Source organism: Sinocyclocheilus grahami, unplaced genomic scaffold (assembly GCF_001515645.1).
Source record: "Sinocyclocheilus grahami isolate Dianchi unplaced genomic scaffold, SAMN03320097.WGS_v1.1 scaffold367.1, whole genome shotgun sequence".
NCBI lineage: Eukaryota > Metazoa > Chordata > Actinopteri > Cypriniformes > Cyprinidae > Sinocyclocheilus > Sinocyclocheilus grahami.
In genome coordinates, this window is record NW_015505546.1 from 928406 (window position 1) to 947384 (window position 18979).

Consider the following 18979-nt stretch of genomic DNA (forward strand, 5'->3'; position numbering starts at 1 on the left):
AAAAAAAAAAAAAGAGCCCATATGTGTGTAATGCGCTACTTGTAATAATCTGATAGTCTGATCCAATATAAATTGAACAGCTAAAAAAAAAACTATATTTTTCCTTTATTTTATTTTTTTGTTTTTATTTATTTATTTTGTTTGCTTTTCTGCTTTGTTTTGTTTTATTATTATTTTTTGTTTTGTTTTCACCCGTCTTTCTTGTATTTGTTTGTTTTTCTGTTTTCATTTGTTTGTTATCTGTCTGTTTTTTATTTGTTTGTTTTTTGTCTTATTTTCATTTGTTTTGTATGTGTTTTATTGTTCTGTTTTTGTTTCATTTTCGTTTGTTTTTGTTTTCGTGATTATCAGAATCAGCTGAACAAGTCTAGGTTCCAAAGTCTTGTCAGTTCCAAAAACTAGCGACAGATTATAGATAATAACATTTATGTTCCAAATTTTAATTTACAGTAAATATTGTGTAATATGAATCTCATTTATTTTCCCTAAACTGTGTTATATATTGACACTTTGTCAGCCATGTTTTCTAGATATCAGCATCATGGTGACTTGTCGGGTATAATCATTTGGTGATAAAGACACACTGGACGTTACATAGCCTTTCGTCCTTCAACCGTCTCGTACTTTAAGTTTGCTTTGGCTTTTGAATTTCGTGTCAGTCCAACCAGATCAGTCTTTGTTTACTGTGAGTCAGTTCACCACTCATGAATAAGTTTGATGTCTCATGCCAGGCATGTACCTCACTCTGATGTGCGTGCTGGTTTTTCAATGCCGCCCGCAATGCAATTCTCTCCTCTCCTGCTATCCCCCCCTCCCTCGAGCTCCTCTCTCTCTGCCTTCCATCATGCTGTCTCTCTCTCCCTCTTTCTCTCTCCCCTCATCACACTCTCATGCACACACTACGCTATACAGCTATCCTCCCACAAGGTCAACTCTGAGCTCTTGATCACCGCAGCTCGGCCAGATCGCATCCCGAGCACACACACGTGTGTTTGCACACGAATGGAGATGCTTTTTGTTTTTTGATGGCATTAAGCTGCGTCGGTTATTAAAAGCATGCCTGTGAGCCGTGGCTTTGCCGGTGGAATCCAATGCAGGCGTCCCCCTGTCGCAGAGAAGCTGTTTGGATGTGCTCATCCCATGCAGAAGCGGAGCCGCTATTGCGCTCTACCTGTGCAGTGATTCACTTCAGCTGATATCCTCCACCTACAGCAAGGATGTAACGGCTCCTCAGTGGACAGATTATGCTCTGAGAGGATCTCTTCTAGTTTTTTACCCCTTTCCTGTCCTCTTTTTCCTCCTGTTTCGGTCTTTCTTCTACTGGATCACTTCAGAGACCCGATACCACCATGTCCTTGGCATTCTGCGGCAACGACAACAACTCGGCCGCGTACAATGTGGATGCCGGTGTCCTCAACAACGGCTGCTTCCTGGATGCCCTCACAGTGGTGCCACATGTCTTCCTGCTCTTCATCACTTTTCCTATCCTCTTCATTGGTGAGTGTCAAAGGCAGGTGAGAAATAGTGCACGCTTGTGTCACAATACTAAGTGGATGGAGTGAATGAACACTGTGACTTTACTATGTACTGTAAGTTTAATTATGATAGATAGGCAGAGAGATAGAGAGATGGAAGGACGGATAGATAGACAGATGGACTAGTTAGATACATAGACGTAGACAGACAGGCAGATAGACGGATGGAAAGATAGATAGAAAGGCAGATGGATGATAGACAGATGGATAGACAAACAGAATAGATAGATAGATAGATAGATAGATAGATAGATAGGCACGGATAAATGAGCAGATAGATGGATAGACAGACAGGCAGATAGATAGATAGATAGATAGATAGATAGATAGATAGATAGATAGATAGATAGATAGATAGATAGATAGATAGATAGACTTACAGGTGGATACACAGATGGACAGAGATAGATGGGCAGATAGACAGACGGAAAGGACAAGCGGATAGACAGATGGATGGATAGATAGACAGTTGGATAGACAGACAGATAGATAGATGGGTGGACCGATAAACAGACGGATGGAAAGACAGGCAGATAGACAGACAGAAGGATAGACAGATAGATAGACAGATGGACACATAGACAGACAGATGGGCAGATAGACAGACGGAAGGACAAATGGATAGACAAGCAGACAGATGGATGGAGACAGTTGGATAGACAGACAGACGTGTGGATAGACAGATGGACAGATAGATGTGTGGATGGACAGATGGACGGATAAACAGACAGATGGAAAGAGGCAGATAGACAGACAGTTGGATAGACAGAAGGACACAGATAGACACTCGGAAGGATAGATGGATAGATAGACAGACAGTTGGATAGACAACAAGGCACATAGATGGGTGGATAAACAGATGGAAGGTTAGACGAATAGATATACAGGTGGATAGACAGATGGATGCATAAACAGGCAGATAGATAGATGGGCGGAAAGACAGACAGACAGATAGATAAACTGAGAGACGAATAGACAGATGGATAGATAGCTAGATAGATAAATAGATAGACAGACATACATGATATGCATGACATGCTTTTGAAGGTTCTTTTGACACTTTTGAAGGTGTACCGCACCATTTAGATTGGTGTTTTGTTTGTAAAAGGATTCGAGAAACAGACAGGAAATGATTAATGAGCTCTTTGAAATTCATTTTTGAACATTTGGCTCATTCATTATGAAGATAAACACTGCATAATTGATCTGCGCTCAAGTAGTCATTTGCCACAAATGTGGTTTGGTGAACCACATAGAGAGACCAGGATAGAGTTTGTCAAGCCTCTGTGGGAAACATTTTTATTTTAGACAAACCAATGTGACCTTAGTGGTGGAATGTACAGCTGAATCCATCCTACTGTCAGAGAGTCGAGTTACAGGAAGAACAGCGCTCGATTCCCCATACCAGAAGAGTCAGAACAACGGTAAACAATCCCACTAATGCCAGAGTGAACTAACCTGAACCAACCTTCCATCACACGTTCTATTATTAATTTTCCAAATGATTTGGAATCATCACTGATTGATTACATTTTTTAAATCTTTTTTACTGTGAAGGAATATTTGATAAACAAAATTCCGCATCCTGCAGATGTCATGTTTCTGCTAATAATAAATATTGAACTTTCAAATAAATGTTGCTCTTTTGAACTTTCCATTGATTTAAGAATTTTTTTTTACAAAAATATTAAGCATCACAACTGTTTTAAACATTGATAATAATAAGAGATGTTTCTTCAGCAACAGAACACTTAAGGTCCGGATCAGTGAATCAGAATCATTGAATTCCGTACAAATCCTATCTCAGATGGAGATTTATTATGGGGAATATTATGCATAAAACCCTACATCAGTTTTAATATGCAATACATGTTGCTGTTTGTTTTGAATCAGCATCCTCATATCCCTAATATCCGGTTCTTCAAGATATCAAGGGCAAAATCTGTCCCAGTGTTATTTCAGCAACCTGGAAAGGACATTGATTTTGAAACACTTTTCCACTGACACAGTATATATGCTCAAGTTAGAATTGCTAAGCACCTGCCAAATGTGCATGTGTAATGTTTTTTATTAAAGATGATCATATATGGACAAACAATTTATTCCTCAAGGATAGTTTACATCACTTCCTGTCAGAGAGAATTATGTTGCTGTAAGCGATGTACAGATATTTAATCACTGTATTGTAGGTTGGGGGAGTCAGAGTTCCAAGGTACACATCCATCACAGCACTTGGCTGCACTTCCCTGGACACAACCTCCGCTGGATCCTCACCTTCATCCTGCTCTTCATCCTCGTCTGCGAAATAGCCGAGGGCATCGTGTCCGACGGGTGAGATTTATGTGTCGATTCATCTGTCTGTCTGTCAGTCTGTGTGAATCTCATGAAACCTGTCAAGAACCTGCCTAAGGCATATTTCACCCCCAAATCAGTTTCAATAAAAATCATTAGGATTTTTTGTTTTGTTTTATTGTATTGTTTTCATGACAGTTACTCACATCCTCTATCCTTTTTTATGAAAATCATTACTATTTATCTTTTTTTTTTCATTTAAAGGCAATGCATATATGATGCATCAAATTGATATATATATATATATATATATATACTAGTGTTGTCAAACAATTAATCGCATCCAAAATAAAAAATTTTGTTTACACAGTATATGTGTGTGTACTGTGAATATGTATTATGTATATATAAATACACACCCATGCATGTTTATATTTAATAAAAATATGTTACGTTTATATATTAAATATTTTTATATATAAATTATATGAATATAAATATATACATGTAAATACATATAAATATTTTCAAAATATATACTGCATGTACATAATAAATATGCAATGTTTGAGACAGTTGTGCTGCTTCATATTTTTTGTGCAAACCATGATACACTTGTTTTCATGAGTCTTTGATGAGTAAAAGTAAAAAAAACAAAAACAAACAGCATTTATTTGAAATAAAAATATGTAACATTATAAATGTTCTTACTCTCACTTTTGATCAATTGAATGTGTCCATGTGTAATAAAAGTACCAATAATTAATATGCATTAATTATGTATAAATAAAAATCTTGAGAATGGAATAATGGAAAATGGAAATTACCAACAAAAAAAAAACACATTTCACCTTTTAGTCATAAAGATAATCAGAATTGTAAAAGGTTTGCTTTTATTTGTGTACATTCACAATAAAAACAAATCTTTGTGCCCATGTGAATCCTCATGTTCTGCTGTGCTTTTTGCGCATGTAAAATCAATCCCCGGAAAACAAATGTTAGTATTTTTAATGGGTCACTGACACCCGTTATCCTTTCTCAAGATTTAAAATAATCTTGTCGGTTAACGGTTAATAACCGGTTAATGAGCGTCGGTTGTCGGTTAGGAGAAATAACCAAAATTAACATCCCTAGAAGCAACCTAGAACAATTAGTCTGAACTGTTTCATTTAGTCTTTCATTAATTAAACTCTTCATTTATTAAATTAAACTTTATAGAATATTCATAGAATGCCTGAAGCCATGAAGTTTCACAGTCCAGAAACAGTTAGCCAGTTTTGTCATCAAACTATTTGACATTGTGAGATTTATGAAAGGAAACTCACTGTTAAATTATGTTCTTCAATATTGAGATTAGAAACATTGCTTTTCTTTCATGTAGCCTACAATTGGAAGAATTTTGACAGTGTTTTCTCAATTTTTCTACAGCGATATATGTGTTTTGCACACCCCACTGAAGTGAAGCCCCCAGAGGATTTACAGGACCTGGGGGTTCGATTCCTGCAGCCGTTCGTGAACCTGCTGTCCAAAAGCACATACTGGTGGATGAACACCTTCATCACTGCAGCACACAGACGCCCCATCGATCTGAAGGTCATTGGCAAGCTACCAATTGCTATGAGAGCTCTAACTAACTACCTGAAGCTCCGCGAGGCCTTTGAAGCCCAGAAGGTACATTTTAAGAATATGTCTCTTTTTTTTCATTATATTTTACCTTTTACAAATAAAATTTTTAGGGAAATGTCCTTACTTTTTCTGCCAGTGCTAGGATGTGACAGCAAACTGAGTAAAATAAGATTTTTATGGAGTAGACTCTAAACAAACTACTGTATACTGAATCTGACACTTTAGGTCTTTATTTAAAAAACAAAAACAAAAAAATCCCTGTATCTGAGTTAGAATAGTTTCCAAAAGCACCGTTATGAACACAGTGATGCTGTAAAAGCAGATTAATGAGTGGATGAGAGTGTTTAATGTCCCTGACAGCCTCTGTAGTCTCATTTAGCCACTTGTTAGCAACTGCCTTTTTCAAGACAAGTAAGAGCTATAAAAAAAATCACAAGTGGATTTACTGATGTGTTTTATGTTGTAGAATAAAATGTGAAAATATCCTAAGCTTGTGTTAAACACAGACCTTATTTCAGGCATTTAACCAAAAGCCCATTTAAAAGAACATTTACTAGAGTGCTAAAATGCTAGCTTGTTTCCTTTTTTTGACCTAAAAAAAAATATGCAAGCACTAAAACCAGAACCAAATCCGCTAACATGGTAACTTTTTGCCAGGTTTTGGTCTTCAAAAATATGGATTTGTTAAAACCAGAATTGAAAGTGCTAACATGCTAACTTGTTTCAGGGTTTTGGCCTGCAAAAATACAGAACTGCTACATAAATACGGAAGTGCTGAAACTGGAACCAGAAGTGCTAACATGCGAACTCATTTAGGGGTTTTGGCCTACATAAATACGGAAGTGCTGAAAGTGGAACCAGAAGTGCTAACATGTGAACTCATTTATTGGTTTTGGCCTACATAAATACGGAAGTTCTGAAAGTGGAACCAGAAGTGCTAACATGCTAACTCATTTATTGGTTTTGGCCTACATAAATACGGAAGTGCTGAAAGTGGAACCAGAAGTGCTAACATGCTAACTCATTTAGGGGATTTGGCCTACATAAATACGGAAGTGCTGAAAGTGGAACCAGAAGTGCTAACATGCTAACTCATTTAGGGGATTTGGCCTACATAAATACGGAAGTGCTGAAAGTGGAACCAGAAGTGCTAACATGCTAACTCATTTAGGGGATTTGGCCTACATAAATACGGAAGTGCTGAAAGTGGAACCAGAAGTGCTAACATGCTAACTCATTTAGGGGATTTGGCCTACATAAATACGGAAGTGCTGAAAGTGGAACCAGAAGTGCTAACATGCTAACTCATTTAGGGGATTTGGCCTACATAAATACGGAAGTGCTGAAAGTGGAACCAGAAGTGCTAACATGCTAACTCATTTAGGGGATTTGGCCTACATAAATACGGAAGTGCTGAAAGTGGAACCAGAAGTGCTAACATGCTAACTCATTTAGGGGATTTGGCCTACATAAATACGGAAGTGCTGAAAGTGGAACCAGAAGTGCTAACATGCTAACTCATTTAGGGGATTTGGCCTACATAAATACGGAAGTGCTGAAAGTGGAACCAGAAGTGCTAACATGCTAACTCATTTAGGGGATTTGGCCTACATAAATACGGAAGTGCTGAAAGTGGAACCAGAAGTGCTAACATGCTAACTCATTTAGGGGATTTGGCCTACATAAATACGGAAGTGCTGAAAGTGGAACCAGAAGTGCTAACATGCTAACTCATTTAGGGGATTTGGCCTACATAAATACGGAAGTGCTGAAAGTGGAACCAGAAGTGCTAACATGCTAACTCATTTAGGGGTTTTGGCCTACATAAATACGGATGTGCTGAAACTGGAACCAGACATGCTAAAATGTTAAAGTATTTCCAGGATATATATATTTATACAACAGTTCGTTCTGGTTCTCAAATCTGATTGGTTGAGAACTGTGAGATATGGTATCGCTACAGGAACACCCTTTCACAATTTTGTATCACTCCGCTTGTTCTAGCCGGGTCTATGTTTTTTTTTTTATTGTTCACTGAGCTAATCGTAGAGTACCTTAGTTAATATAACAAGAAACGTCTAGCTTCGTGGTCTCTCTCTCTCTCTCATTTGGATGCACGTCTTGCCACATTGTTTCTATCTTATAACCTCATTATTTCTCACTAATAACCTAACTGAAGCAGCACATGCCCTTGATACCAATTCTAAAAGCGACGTATGTTTAACTGTCTACTTAAGCTTTGAATCCGTGACGGAAGTAGTTCTGCACAAAATTAGGCACTCAGTTGTTTCTTGTTTAATTACACACAAGTTCCATCGAACTGTTGTATAAAGCAATATCACTCTCGTACTCGAGCGATACCTGCTCTATATCAGCGGCTGTGATTGCCTCGTGCCTCTGGCCTAATCACAGCCATGCTGATATAGAGCCGGTATCGCTCTCGTACTCGAGTGATATTGCTCGAATATATATATATATATATATATATATAATATATATACATATATATATATATATATATATTCTATGACACAAAAACAGTATTATTTATAAAATTATAGTGGATTTATATCGTCCGTCATGACACTCACTGTGAGAAACACTGAAAGCGGAGTGATACAAACAGTGAAAAAGTTGGAGTGCTGTTATCACTAGAATATCTGCTTATCTGTTCTCTGTGAATTTGGGGATGGCGGCTCTCTCTTTGGTGATGAAGATAAAGTGAAAAGTCACATACATCACAAACCACAGGAAGACAGATGGGGAAAACCACTTAAATGTTCATGTCTAGAGCGTACTTGTCTTCAGAACACTGAAAGACAGAAGATGTTCCTTTTGCTCTGTGAATGCAGTGACCTTTTGACCCTCAGCGGGGTGAAGGACTTCTGCATCTCTGTTCTCATGGGAGTAAAGAGCATATGACGTGTGCAGTTACGTGTTTGTGTGCTCAATTCCAGGTAAAAGGATATTGTGAGACTTCATAACGTGACAGTTTTCACGTGCGGCACGAGCGCGGTGTGACATCGGTCACGTCTCGTGATGAACTCTATTAGTAATGGCCATAATAAATGCTACATATGATTGATTCCGTCCTTTAGTGCAATAGTTCAGGATTAGTGTCACATCCAGATCCATTCTGGTGTGCAACACCCATTTTTCACCATCTAATCAATTCCCAAATGATAAAATCAATTACTGCCATAGATTTTTCTTCACTTAATGACAGAAATGCACCAATGTGCTAACAGGGAATGTTCTGGCAAGGTTTTCTCAAAGTTATACACAAACGTTCATCAAAGTTTATCAAAGTTTTGTTGTTAGCTGGACTTTTGTTTAAATGTTACTACTTGTTTCAGAACGTTCAGAGAACATTCAAAAGACATTCCCATGATGATACATTAGAATACGTTATAAAAATGGAATGTTCCCTTAACATTCATGTAAACAAATGTTTTCAAACATTTAAAGGACTGGATATTTTGAATGTTCAGAGAATATTTCATTACACAAAGGTGTTTTTAGTTCACAGTAACCTCCTCAAGTTTATGGCTACAGTATTTGGTTTAGAAAAATGCCAGGGTCAGAGCTAATCAGATTCAGATTTATGTGTTTAATTACATTTCAAATAAAAATGCATGGCTGAAAATTACAGCAGTGCTCGTCCGTTAGGAAACAAATCCACTAATACAGCAAAAATGTGTTTGAACTGCACAGAGCAATCCATAACAGCACTGTAATTATGCATGTGTGCTGTATTTAAATGCATATTAGCATAACAAAACACAAGGAAGGAATAGCTCATTTCCTCATTTCTCAGTATGTCTGTGTAAATTCATTTTTCTAAAACATACAGGATGTAAAATGTTCGAACAAAAAATGTTTGTTTGGTTAAATAGTTACTTAGTCATTAATCTTCATAACCATAAGGCAAGAGAGAAAATGTGGCACCTGTATCACTAAACATCTGTTTAGTAAGTAAAAGATAAAAGCCCTATTCTGAAAGCTAGAAGGCTGCCTATATGAACAACCTGAACAACCTCGAAAGCAAAGATTGTTCCTAGATGCAGGTATCAACGTAATATTGTAATTTATCAAAACATATAATTTGTAGATAAGAAGATCCCTTACAAGCTCACTCTTTAATCATATTTTAAAAACAATAGGAGTCATTATGAAAATAAGATGTATACTTTAAATTTCAGCATATTGCATTTAAAGGGGTCATATGATGTTGCTAAAAAGAACATTATTTGGTGTAATGAAATGTGTTTATGCGGTTTAAGGTTAAAAAAACACATTATTTTCCACATACTGTACATTATTGTTTCTCCTCTATGCCCCGACTTTCTGAAACGCGTAGATTTTTACAAAGCTCATCGTTCTGAAAAGCGAGGTGTGCTCTGATTGGCCAGCTATCCAGTGCGTTGTGATTGGCCGAATACCTCAAGCGTGTGACGGAAATGTTACGCCCCTTACCATATTGTAATGCCTTGTCCCGGCCGGAGCAACGAGACATAAACATTAAAATCCATTATAAACTTTGTATGATGTAATCCACTTCACCACATGGAGTTAGTGATGGCAAGACACCGATATAAGATATATGAACAATCCACATAGAAATTTTTTTTTCATTTTAAAAATAAAATGTTATTAAAATGCCTAAATATTTATTTATCTTGTTACCTCACTGAAAGCCATGGCCATCACGCATGTAATTGTATTTATTTATTTAGAGAGAGGCATTAGCAGTAGCGCTTGCTTTAGAGAGTAGTCGTCCTATGTTTTTTATGTCTTATAAATTCATATTTTCATTATTTATTATAAATGTGTATTTTTTTTCCTAATTATTTTGATTTATTTGTTTGTAACATTTTGGATATTTTATAATTGTTGTAGATAGATTGGGTGATTTCCAAACTTTTTAATAAAACTTTGAGGGGACACACGTCTGCTGAAAGTAATAACTGAGGGTCGTGATTCATTTATGGTTATGGCATTTTCAAAGACGGCTTCTAATAGAGAAAACAAATAGCTGTGATGTGTTGTGCAGGGTAGCAATTCTCTAAAATCTGTTTTTCACTTCAGAAATTGTATTCACTTGCCAGTGGTGAACTTTCTGCTTTTAAAAACCTTTATTGTTGAAAGTTTATACAACCCTCAATCGTGACATTAAAACACATTTTATGCTTAATATTAAAGGGTCATGAAATGCCACAGTGTTTATTTTTTTTTATTTTGTACTGTTCTCTGAGATCCACTTATAATGTTATCAAGAATCTTCATAAAAAACATAATTTAGAAGTAATAGGCTATTTTCTGTCCTGTTTTTTTAACCCCCCTCATCAGTAAATGCTCAGTTTGAATAGGTGTGACGGATTGTAGACTCGGAAGTAAATGCCTAGGGCTGGACGATATGGCCAAAATTTCTATCACGATAAATTTCTTAATTTCGGACGATACGATATATAATTCCGATATCAATATGAACACTATTAAAAAAAGCCTCGTAAAAACTACCAAGAACGTCCACAACAGATGCTGTCTAACAAACTTATGAAAAATGAATTTGGCAAGTCTATGTACCTCATATAAAACCATATAATATTTTAGAGAAAAAAAAACAGCACAAATAAATGAATGTTGACCTTTTATTTGTATTTAGCCTTCATAAAAAACAAGAAATGTGAAATCACTGTCAAATAATCGTCTCAGACTCACCTAATTAATATTAATATCTTTAACTTCAAATTGTAGTTATTTTAAATATTTGTACTATTTAAAATAACTGTTTTCTATTTGAAAATATTTGAAAATGCAATTTATTCCTGTGATTTCAAAGCTATATTTTTAGCATCATTACTCCAGTCACATGATCCTTCAGAAATCATTCTAATATTCTGATTTGCTGTTCAAAAATTATTTATTATTATGTTGAAAACAGCATAACATAACAGGTTTCTTTGATGAATAGAAAGTTCAGAAGAGCAGCATTTATCTGAAATAGAAATTGTTTGTAACATAATAAATGTCTTTATCATCACTATTGATCAATTTAAAGCACCCTTGCTAAATAAAAGTATTAATTTCTATAATTTCTTTCCAGAAAAAAAGAAAACAGAAATCATACTGACTCCAAGCTTTTAAATGGTATAGTGTATAATGTTACAAAAGATTTTTATTTCAGATAAATGCTGATCTTTGGATCTTTATATTCATCAAAGAATCCTGAAAAAAAATTACTCAACTGTTTTAAATATTGATAATCAGCAAATCGGCATATTAGAATGATTTCTGGATCATGTGACACTGAAGACTGGAGTAATGATTCAATGACAAATTCAGCTTTGATCACAGAAATAAATTGTATTTTAAAATATATTCAAATAGAAAGCAGTTATTTTAAATAGTAAAAATATTTCAAAATGTTACTGTTTTTGCTGAACTTGGGATCAAATAATAATTCTAAAAAAAAAAAACATTAAAAAGCTTACTGTTCAAAAACTTCTGACTGGTAGTGTAGGCTAATTATTCTTATATATTGAAACAAATGTGCTTTAGCCAGTATAAAGAGTATGAAAAGTGCTCTGAGTTGCTGCAGAAAAGAAAATGAGCTACAATAAAAAACATGTTGCTGGAGACGGGCTTATTATTGAAAATGCAAACTGATTGTCTGCCAGCAGGAGGCGCTTTGAGAGCGGTAGAACTAGCGGTTCTCCAGTAACGGCTGTAATCAAAGCAGCGCCGCTCATGAATGCTACTTTATCAGATAAAATGAAAACGCCATCGAAACTTTTCTGAAGACAGTCCTTTCCCTTTAGAGATACATTCATATAAAACACCCGCGACGTGCAGTCAAATGCCACAAATAAATCAATGTTTGGGAAACACCGGTAATGTATATTGAAATATCGGAAATGTGATATTACATCAAAAATCATATTACCGTTATTGAAAAAAAAATTATATCGCGATATATATTGACATTGAGTTATTGCCCAGCCCCATAAATGCCCACTGCTATGATAATAGTATATGGATAATAGTTTTTTATGTTTGACAGCGACATTCCTCATAGATGGATGCTGCTGGCTGTGATTTAGGTTAAAAACGCTTAAATAACTCAATACATGTCAAACGATCTGTAAGAATAGACAGCAATATGACCACGTAATGAAAACAGTTACTCACACTTGTGTTGCGACATTACTGTCGGATCCAATATCGTTTTTATTTTTAGACTAAAGACAAAGATTTCAGTTCTGAAACTTACAGGATGTTTTTATAGTACAATGACCTCTTATCTGTCAAAATTTTTGGTTTCTCAGTTCATGACCCCTTTAAAGTAATGCATTACAATATTGTGTTTACTCCCTAAAAAAGTAACTAATTGCACTACTTGGTAACTTTTTATGGAGAGTAATGCATTATATTACTTATTTGAAAGATAATTTTGTTGTAAATTTAAAAGGAATGCGTTACTTTACTAGTTACTTGAAAAAGTAATCTGATTACGTAACTTGTAATGCGTTATCCCCAACACTGCAAATAATATGATATCCGGTTTCACTTCCAGACAAAGATCTTCAATAAAATAATGCGTCTCTGCACCTCCAACATGTCCATGGGGGGAATGACAGTGGGCCAGATCTGCAACCTCGTCGCTATAGACACCAATCAGCTGATGTGGTTCTTCTTCCTGTGTCCCAACCTGTTCGCAATGCCAGTTCAGGTAAAGCCTCACATGACGTTCCTTTCTCTATAGAGTTCAATGCATTGGGGAATATTGGTGCGAGTTTGTGAATGGGCTTTGAGTCGAATGTTTCGCATTGCCTTATTTGCCTCAGAGAAGCAAGTTTTTAAATAGATATTCCCTCACATGGGTTTTATCTGGGATGTTATCTGTACTTGACCCACTTAAGAAGAAATACACTGAGAATCCAGTGACATCCCAACACTGTAGCAAAATTGGTGAATGTATGTAATGTAGTCTAGGTTATAGACTACAGTGACATATAGACACCCCTTCCCCCCTTTTCCTTTGTTTTGTGTTTGTTTTGGCTTGCTTTACCATGCATCGCATTGTGTTTTTGGTTTGTTTTGTTTGCTTTGCTTTTGTTTTGTTTCATTTTGCTTCATTTTTCGTTTTCCTTACACTTTTTTACTTTTAGTTTTTGTCTTGTTTTCTGCTTCACTTTGTGTTGTTTTGCAATTTGCTTTGTTTTATTTTGTTTTGCTTTGTTGTGTTTTGCTTTTAGTTTTTGTATTTCTTTTTGTTTTGTCTTGTGTTGTCTTGTTTTGCTTTTTTGTGTTTTGATTTTAGTTTTTTGTTGGTTTTGTTTTGTTTTTGTATTTGTTTTTGCTTTGTCTTTTGTTGTTTTGCTGATTTTTTATTTGCGCTGTATTGCTTTTTTCGGTTTTGTTTTTTGTTTGTTTTGTTTTTGTATTTCTTTTTGTTTTGTCTTGTGTTGTCTTGCTTTGTGTGGTCTTGTTTTATTTGTTTGCTTTCCTTGCTTTGTGTTGTGTTTGCTTTGTTTTATTTTGTTTGCTTTGCTTTTGCTTTGTTTTATAATGGTCCTGTCATTTATGCTTGTAAATTAATATTAGGGCTATCTGTCAATGAAAATCTTTTATTGTGATTAATCTTGCGATTTATTTGTTTGCTTTCCTTGCTTTGTGTTGTGTTTGCTTTGTTTTCTTTTGTTTGCTTTGCTTTTGCTTTGTTTTATAATGGTCCTGTCATTTATGCTTGTAAATTAATATTAGGGCTATCTGTCAATGAAAATCTTTTATTGTGATTAATCTTGCGATTTTTTTTTCTTCAAAGATTACACTTTAACACATTCAGTTTCATAGAGTTTTGAAGAAGAAAAATAGACCTTTTGTGTAATTACTGGGTTTATAAATTTGTGTTGATGACGCTCATAATGCAAAATTTATCCAAGAATTTACTAAACCCAATCTTTAACTTCATTAAAATTCACAGGGAATGCAAAACAACATGTCACTGCAAATATCAATGCTGTCAAATATCAATCAAATATGCAATAATTCAATAATTAAAGGAGAACTTCCCCTACAAGTTGGATTACTGGATGTAATCTTATATGTGTAAAATAAATTACCAGTATATCAGTCAAAGTTTTCTCAACAGACTAACTCTTATCTTTGAATGGCATGACATGAGTTGGTTACAGCAGACAGTTCTTGAGCTGAATAAAAGAAAATGTAAAAACGTTGCAAAGCTGCTCAGTATTCCTCACACTCCTCCTGCTATTGAACATGTTTCTCCTGAGAGTAGACAGTGTGAAATATCAGATACCACTGCAAGATCTAATTTTAGCTTTTGTATAACAGTATTTTTGCCCTCAAAATCCTCATCTTGTGTAAAATGGAGTGTCGCTTGTAGAAATCTGTTTCTTTGTTAGTGTGGCTCTTGAATGATGAGGACATATACAGTAATTGTTTCATGTAAAAAAAAATGCATTCATTGATGGCAGGTTGAAAAATTCAACAAGCCAAATAATTAAGTCATTAAATTACTCTTGAAATAATGAGAGTCCTAGAGAACTTTTGTTGTGAAACAGATTGTATATACATGAACACATTTGAATCTCACAAACAGGAAGTCTCAAGACAGACTAGGAAGTTGAAGTCCCTATACGTTTTGTATGGCACGTACTCCGCTCTTGGGGTTACTCGTGGCTGCCTTTGTGCAAATCTTGATTAGTTCCCTAAGGCTCCTTCTTTATTTTTGAACAAAATTTTCAGTAATTGTTTCATGTAAAAAAAAATGCATTCATTGATGGCAGGTTGAAAAATTCAACAAGCCAAATAATTAAGTCATTAAATTACTCTTGAAATAATGAGAGTCCTACAGAACTTTTGTTGTGAAACAGATTGTATATACATGAACACATTTGAATCTCACAAACAGGAAGTCTCAAGACAGACTAGGAAGTTGAAGTCCCTATACGTTTTGTATGGCACGTACTCCGCTCTTGGGGTTACTCGTGGCTGCCTTTGTGCAAATCTTGATTAGTTCCCTAAGGCTCCTTCTTTATTTTTGAACAAAATTTTTTTTTCACTCTGCATATTTAATAATAAATAGCTTCTCCATAGTAATATTATTGTCTAATATTTATATTCATATATTTTGTTAATTTTTCACGTTACTTTAAACAAATTGAACTTGCCAGTTTAACACATTTATAGAATTATACTATATGATAATATAACATTTTAATTGTATTATATATTTACATTAATATAATTATTAATAATTATTCATCACAATTATTTAAATATTTAATTATTATTCTTGAATATATTATTTATTTATTTATAATTGAATATGTTCAACTTTATTAATTAAATGTTATCTCAAGATTTGAACACATTTACAGAATTATAATATTTCATAATATTAAAAGTTTTACCCTCTGTAAAACTGCCATGATATTTTGATCATTTGTGGGAAGGAAAATGCTGTGAAAATAAAATTAAATCGATTTTTTTTTTTTATGTATTACTCTTTTAATTGGTATATATTGTGAATAAATATAATGATATGTGGGATATGGGTTATATTGTGAATAAATAAGACATAATGTCAATGTAAAATAAAGTAAATAATTTCCAGGTAGTATTTTAATAATTTGCTTTAGTGCAATGCTAAGTAATTACCGTATTGGCCCGAATATAAGACGACCCCCCTTTTTCCAGATGTACCTTTTGGAAAAAGGCTTTTTAAAAACCAAATCTTGTTTTTTCTCAGTAAAACACATTTTGTCTTCAATTATTTTCTTATTGCATATTTTTCCTATTTTAATTTTTGTTTTGAAAGTATGGTAAAAACTGGTAAACTGTACCAACAATCACATTTAAAAAATATACACTTTTTGATATGCCATTAAAAAAAAAAAAAAACAGGTGGCCCATCTGAATTAGGACATTTAGGCTATCCATCTAATAATAGCCTACCAAAATCTTATTAACAGTAGAAGTTAAATCTTACTGTAGTCTTCAAATCTGGGTACTGTCTTACGTTTTAAAATCACAAAGAGAGTTTGGTCGCGATCTTTACAAAATGCATTTACGTATTTCATGGCACACTCATTTTATGCGTATTTGGTGCCACCTATTGTTGTGGGTGTATTATTGACACGTCAAAGTCTAGACCCTGAATATAAGACGACCGCGTTTTTTCAGATGTATTTCCAAGAAAAAAACATCGTCTTATAGTCGGGTCAATACGGTAATCATACAAAAAAAGAAAAATGTGTTGTCTGTGAAAATACAGCGTCTTTTATATTTTATAAAGGGGGGTCATCATAATGTGGGATCCTTGGCTTGGGATAATACTGTGGGATCCCATTATGCAAACCCTGCACTAAGCTTCCTGATCATTAAAATACCGGGCAGTTTGCCATAAACCTTATCTTTATCACTTACTGTGACAAAAGTGCTACTGAATATAAAAGGGTGACATTTTCCTCTTGGTTTCAGATCATAGTAGGAGTCATCCTCCTTTACTACCTCCTGGGAATAAGTGCCTTGATAGGGGCCACGGTCATCACCCTCCTGGCTCCGGTGCAGTACTTTGTGGCGACCAAGTTATCAGATGCACAGAAAAGCACATTGGTGAACTCCTTTACTTTGTTTAATGTCTTAAGTAACTGTGCACATATAGATTTTGTTCAAATACAGATGACATTTGTACAGGAAAGCCAGAGCTTGTTCAAATGATAAACCTGTCAAATATTGAGCTCAAATAAGACCCAGGAGATTTTAGGAGCCTCTAGCATTGTTACTAAGGTATAATTTATGCGTTGACGCTCAGGAATATTCTAGCGAACGGCTGAAGAAGACCAATGAACTGCTGCGGGGTATCAAGCTCTTGAAACTGTATGCCTGGGAGCACATCTTCTGCTCAAGTGTGGAGGAGACCCGGCGCAAAGAGCTCACCAGCCTGCAGACCTTTGCCCTCTACACCTCCATATCCAGTAAGACTCAGCTTTCACAGTTACTTCAGATAATAATAAGACTGAGAGCAACCATGCTTGTTAGAGATGTCATGTAGGGTTATATATATATGTATATTGTATAGGGTTCTTTGTATTAAAGCAAAAAATAACACCTATTTTTCAGTAAATATTGGTTAAAACTGTGAACAATAGCAGCTCACACTCTCAATTGTATCAAAAGCAATTTTGGCAAGAACATAAAATGCGAATCTCCCAGCTGGCCAAATTCACACAGCATTATGAGTTATCACTGCCTACAGGCATCACTGAAAACGGTGTTGGACCCAATGTAGCAGATTTATTTTAGATTCTAAAGTCCGAAATAATAATTAAAATTAATATTTAAAATGCAATAAATATAACATGTAAAATAATATATAAAAATAGTTCTTGATAGTATATAATTTTATTTATTATTTAACATTTTTATCAAATGCTGTTTGTGTTTTATATACATTAATAATATATACTTTATATTAAGTAATTTCTTATTTTTTTGCAAAAATTAAAATATAAAAGTGTGTCTGTGTATGTATGTATATTTAACAACAAGTTAAATGCTTATATATAAATTAGGGATGCACCGATACCACTTTTTCCAGTACTCGCCCGATACCGATACTTTTATTTTTGGTACTTGCCGATACCGAGTACCGATACCGATATTTTTATTGCATTTGTACATTTTTTTGAATATTGGGTACAGAAACTAATAGGGTATGTATAATGTTAGGTGGTTAACTTCATTTATCAAATAGATACAGTCAAACCAAAATTTATTCAGACACCTTCAACATTTCTCACATTATCACAGTTTATTCACTATAGTTTAGAAAATGGTAATAAAATATGACAAGATCTCAGAGTTACACTGTGTCCGAACAAATTCATCTTGATAATGTTAGATCATTTTGATAGAAAGGTATGTAATAGATTACAATCAACCAAAATAATTCAGACAGCTGTTAGTATGACAGTATTTACACAACTATGAATACTTTGTCGGGCAACCCTTAGCCTTAATGACAGCCTGTAGTCTCCTGGGCATGCGGTCAACCAGCTTCACGAAAACCTCAACTTCAGTTTTTTTTTCCCAGACTCGGTCTGGTTAATTTTTGGACCCAAATTTGTATCAATTTTACTGGTAGTCCATTGTATGAATAATTTTTGGGTATGATTTGTCAGTTTACTTTATTTTGCTATCCTCACTTACATAAATGAACTATAGTGTCCTGCACCCACTAGTAAAAAAAATATCAAAAATTATATCTGGTCTCTGAATAATTTTTGGTTTGACTATATCTTTCGGTTATTTTCACACTTAATTATGCCCATTAAAATGTATTTTACAAATTTGTGTTACTTTCACTGTTAATTTTTTTGCTCTATTGTACATCATCTTTAATTTAATACCATTAGAGCTGCTTCGTTGCAGCGGCTTATACTGTAATCACAAGCTTTGCTGTAATAATGCAGGGAACCACTCGTTATAAATCTCCT

The 18979-nt window shown here is 34.6% G+C and overlaps 1 protein-coding gene across 1 annotated transcript in view; it reads left to right on the forward strand.

Annotated features, from left to right (window-relative positions):
* Positions 1-1339: 1339 nt before the first annotated feature.
* Positions 1340-18979, forward strand: part of abcc8 (ATP-binding cassette, sub-family C (CFTR/MRP), member 8) — a 77493-nt gene continuing 59853 nt past the window's right edge. The window contains exons 1-7 of the mRNA XM_016230270.1: positions 1340-1497; positions 3725-3866; positions 5057-5093; positions 5256-5498; positions 13030-13185; positions 16962-17096; positions 17296-17458. Of these exons, the coding sequence (XP_016085756.1) occupies positions 1350-1497; positions 3725-3866; positions 5057-5093; positions 5256-5498; positions 13030-13185; positions 16962-17096; positions 17296-17458 (1024 nt within the window). The 5' untranslated portion in view covers positions 1340-1349. The remainder of the gene's footprint in view (positions 1498-3724; positions 3867-5056; positions 5094-5255; positions 5499-13029; positions 13186-16961; positions 17097-17295; positions 17459-18979) is intronic.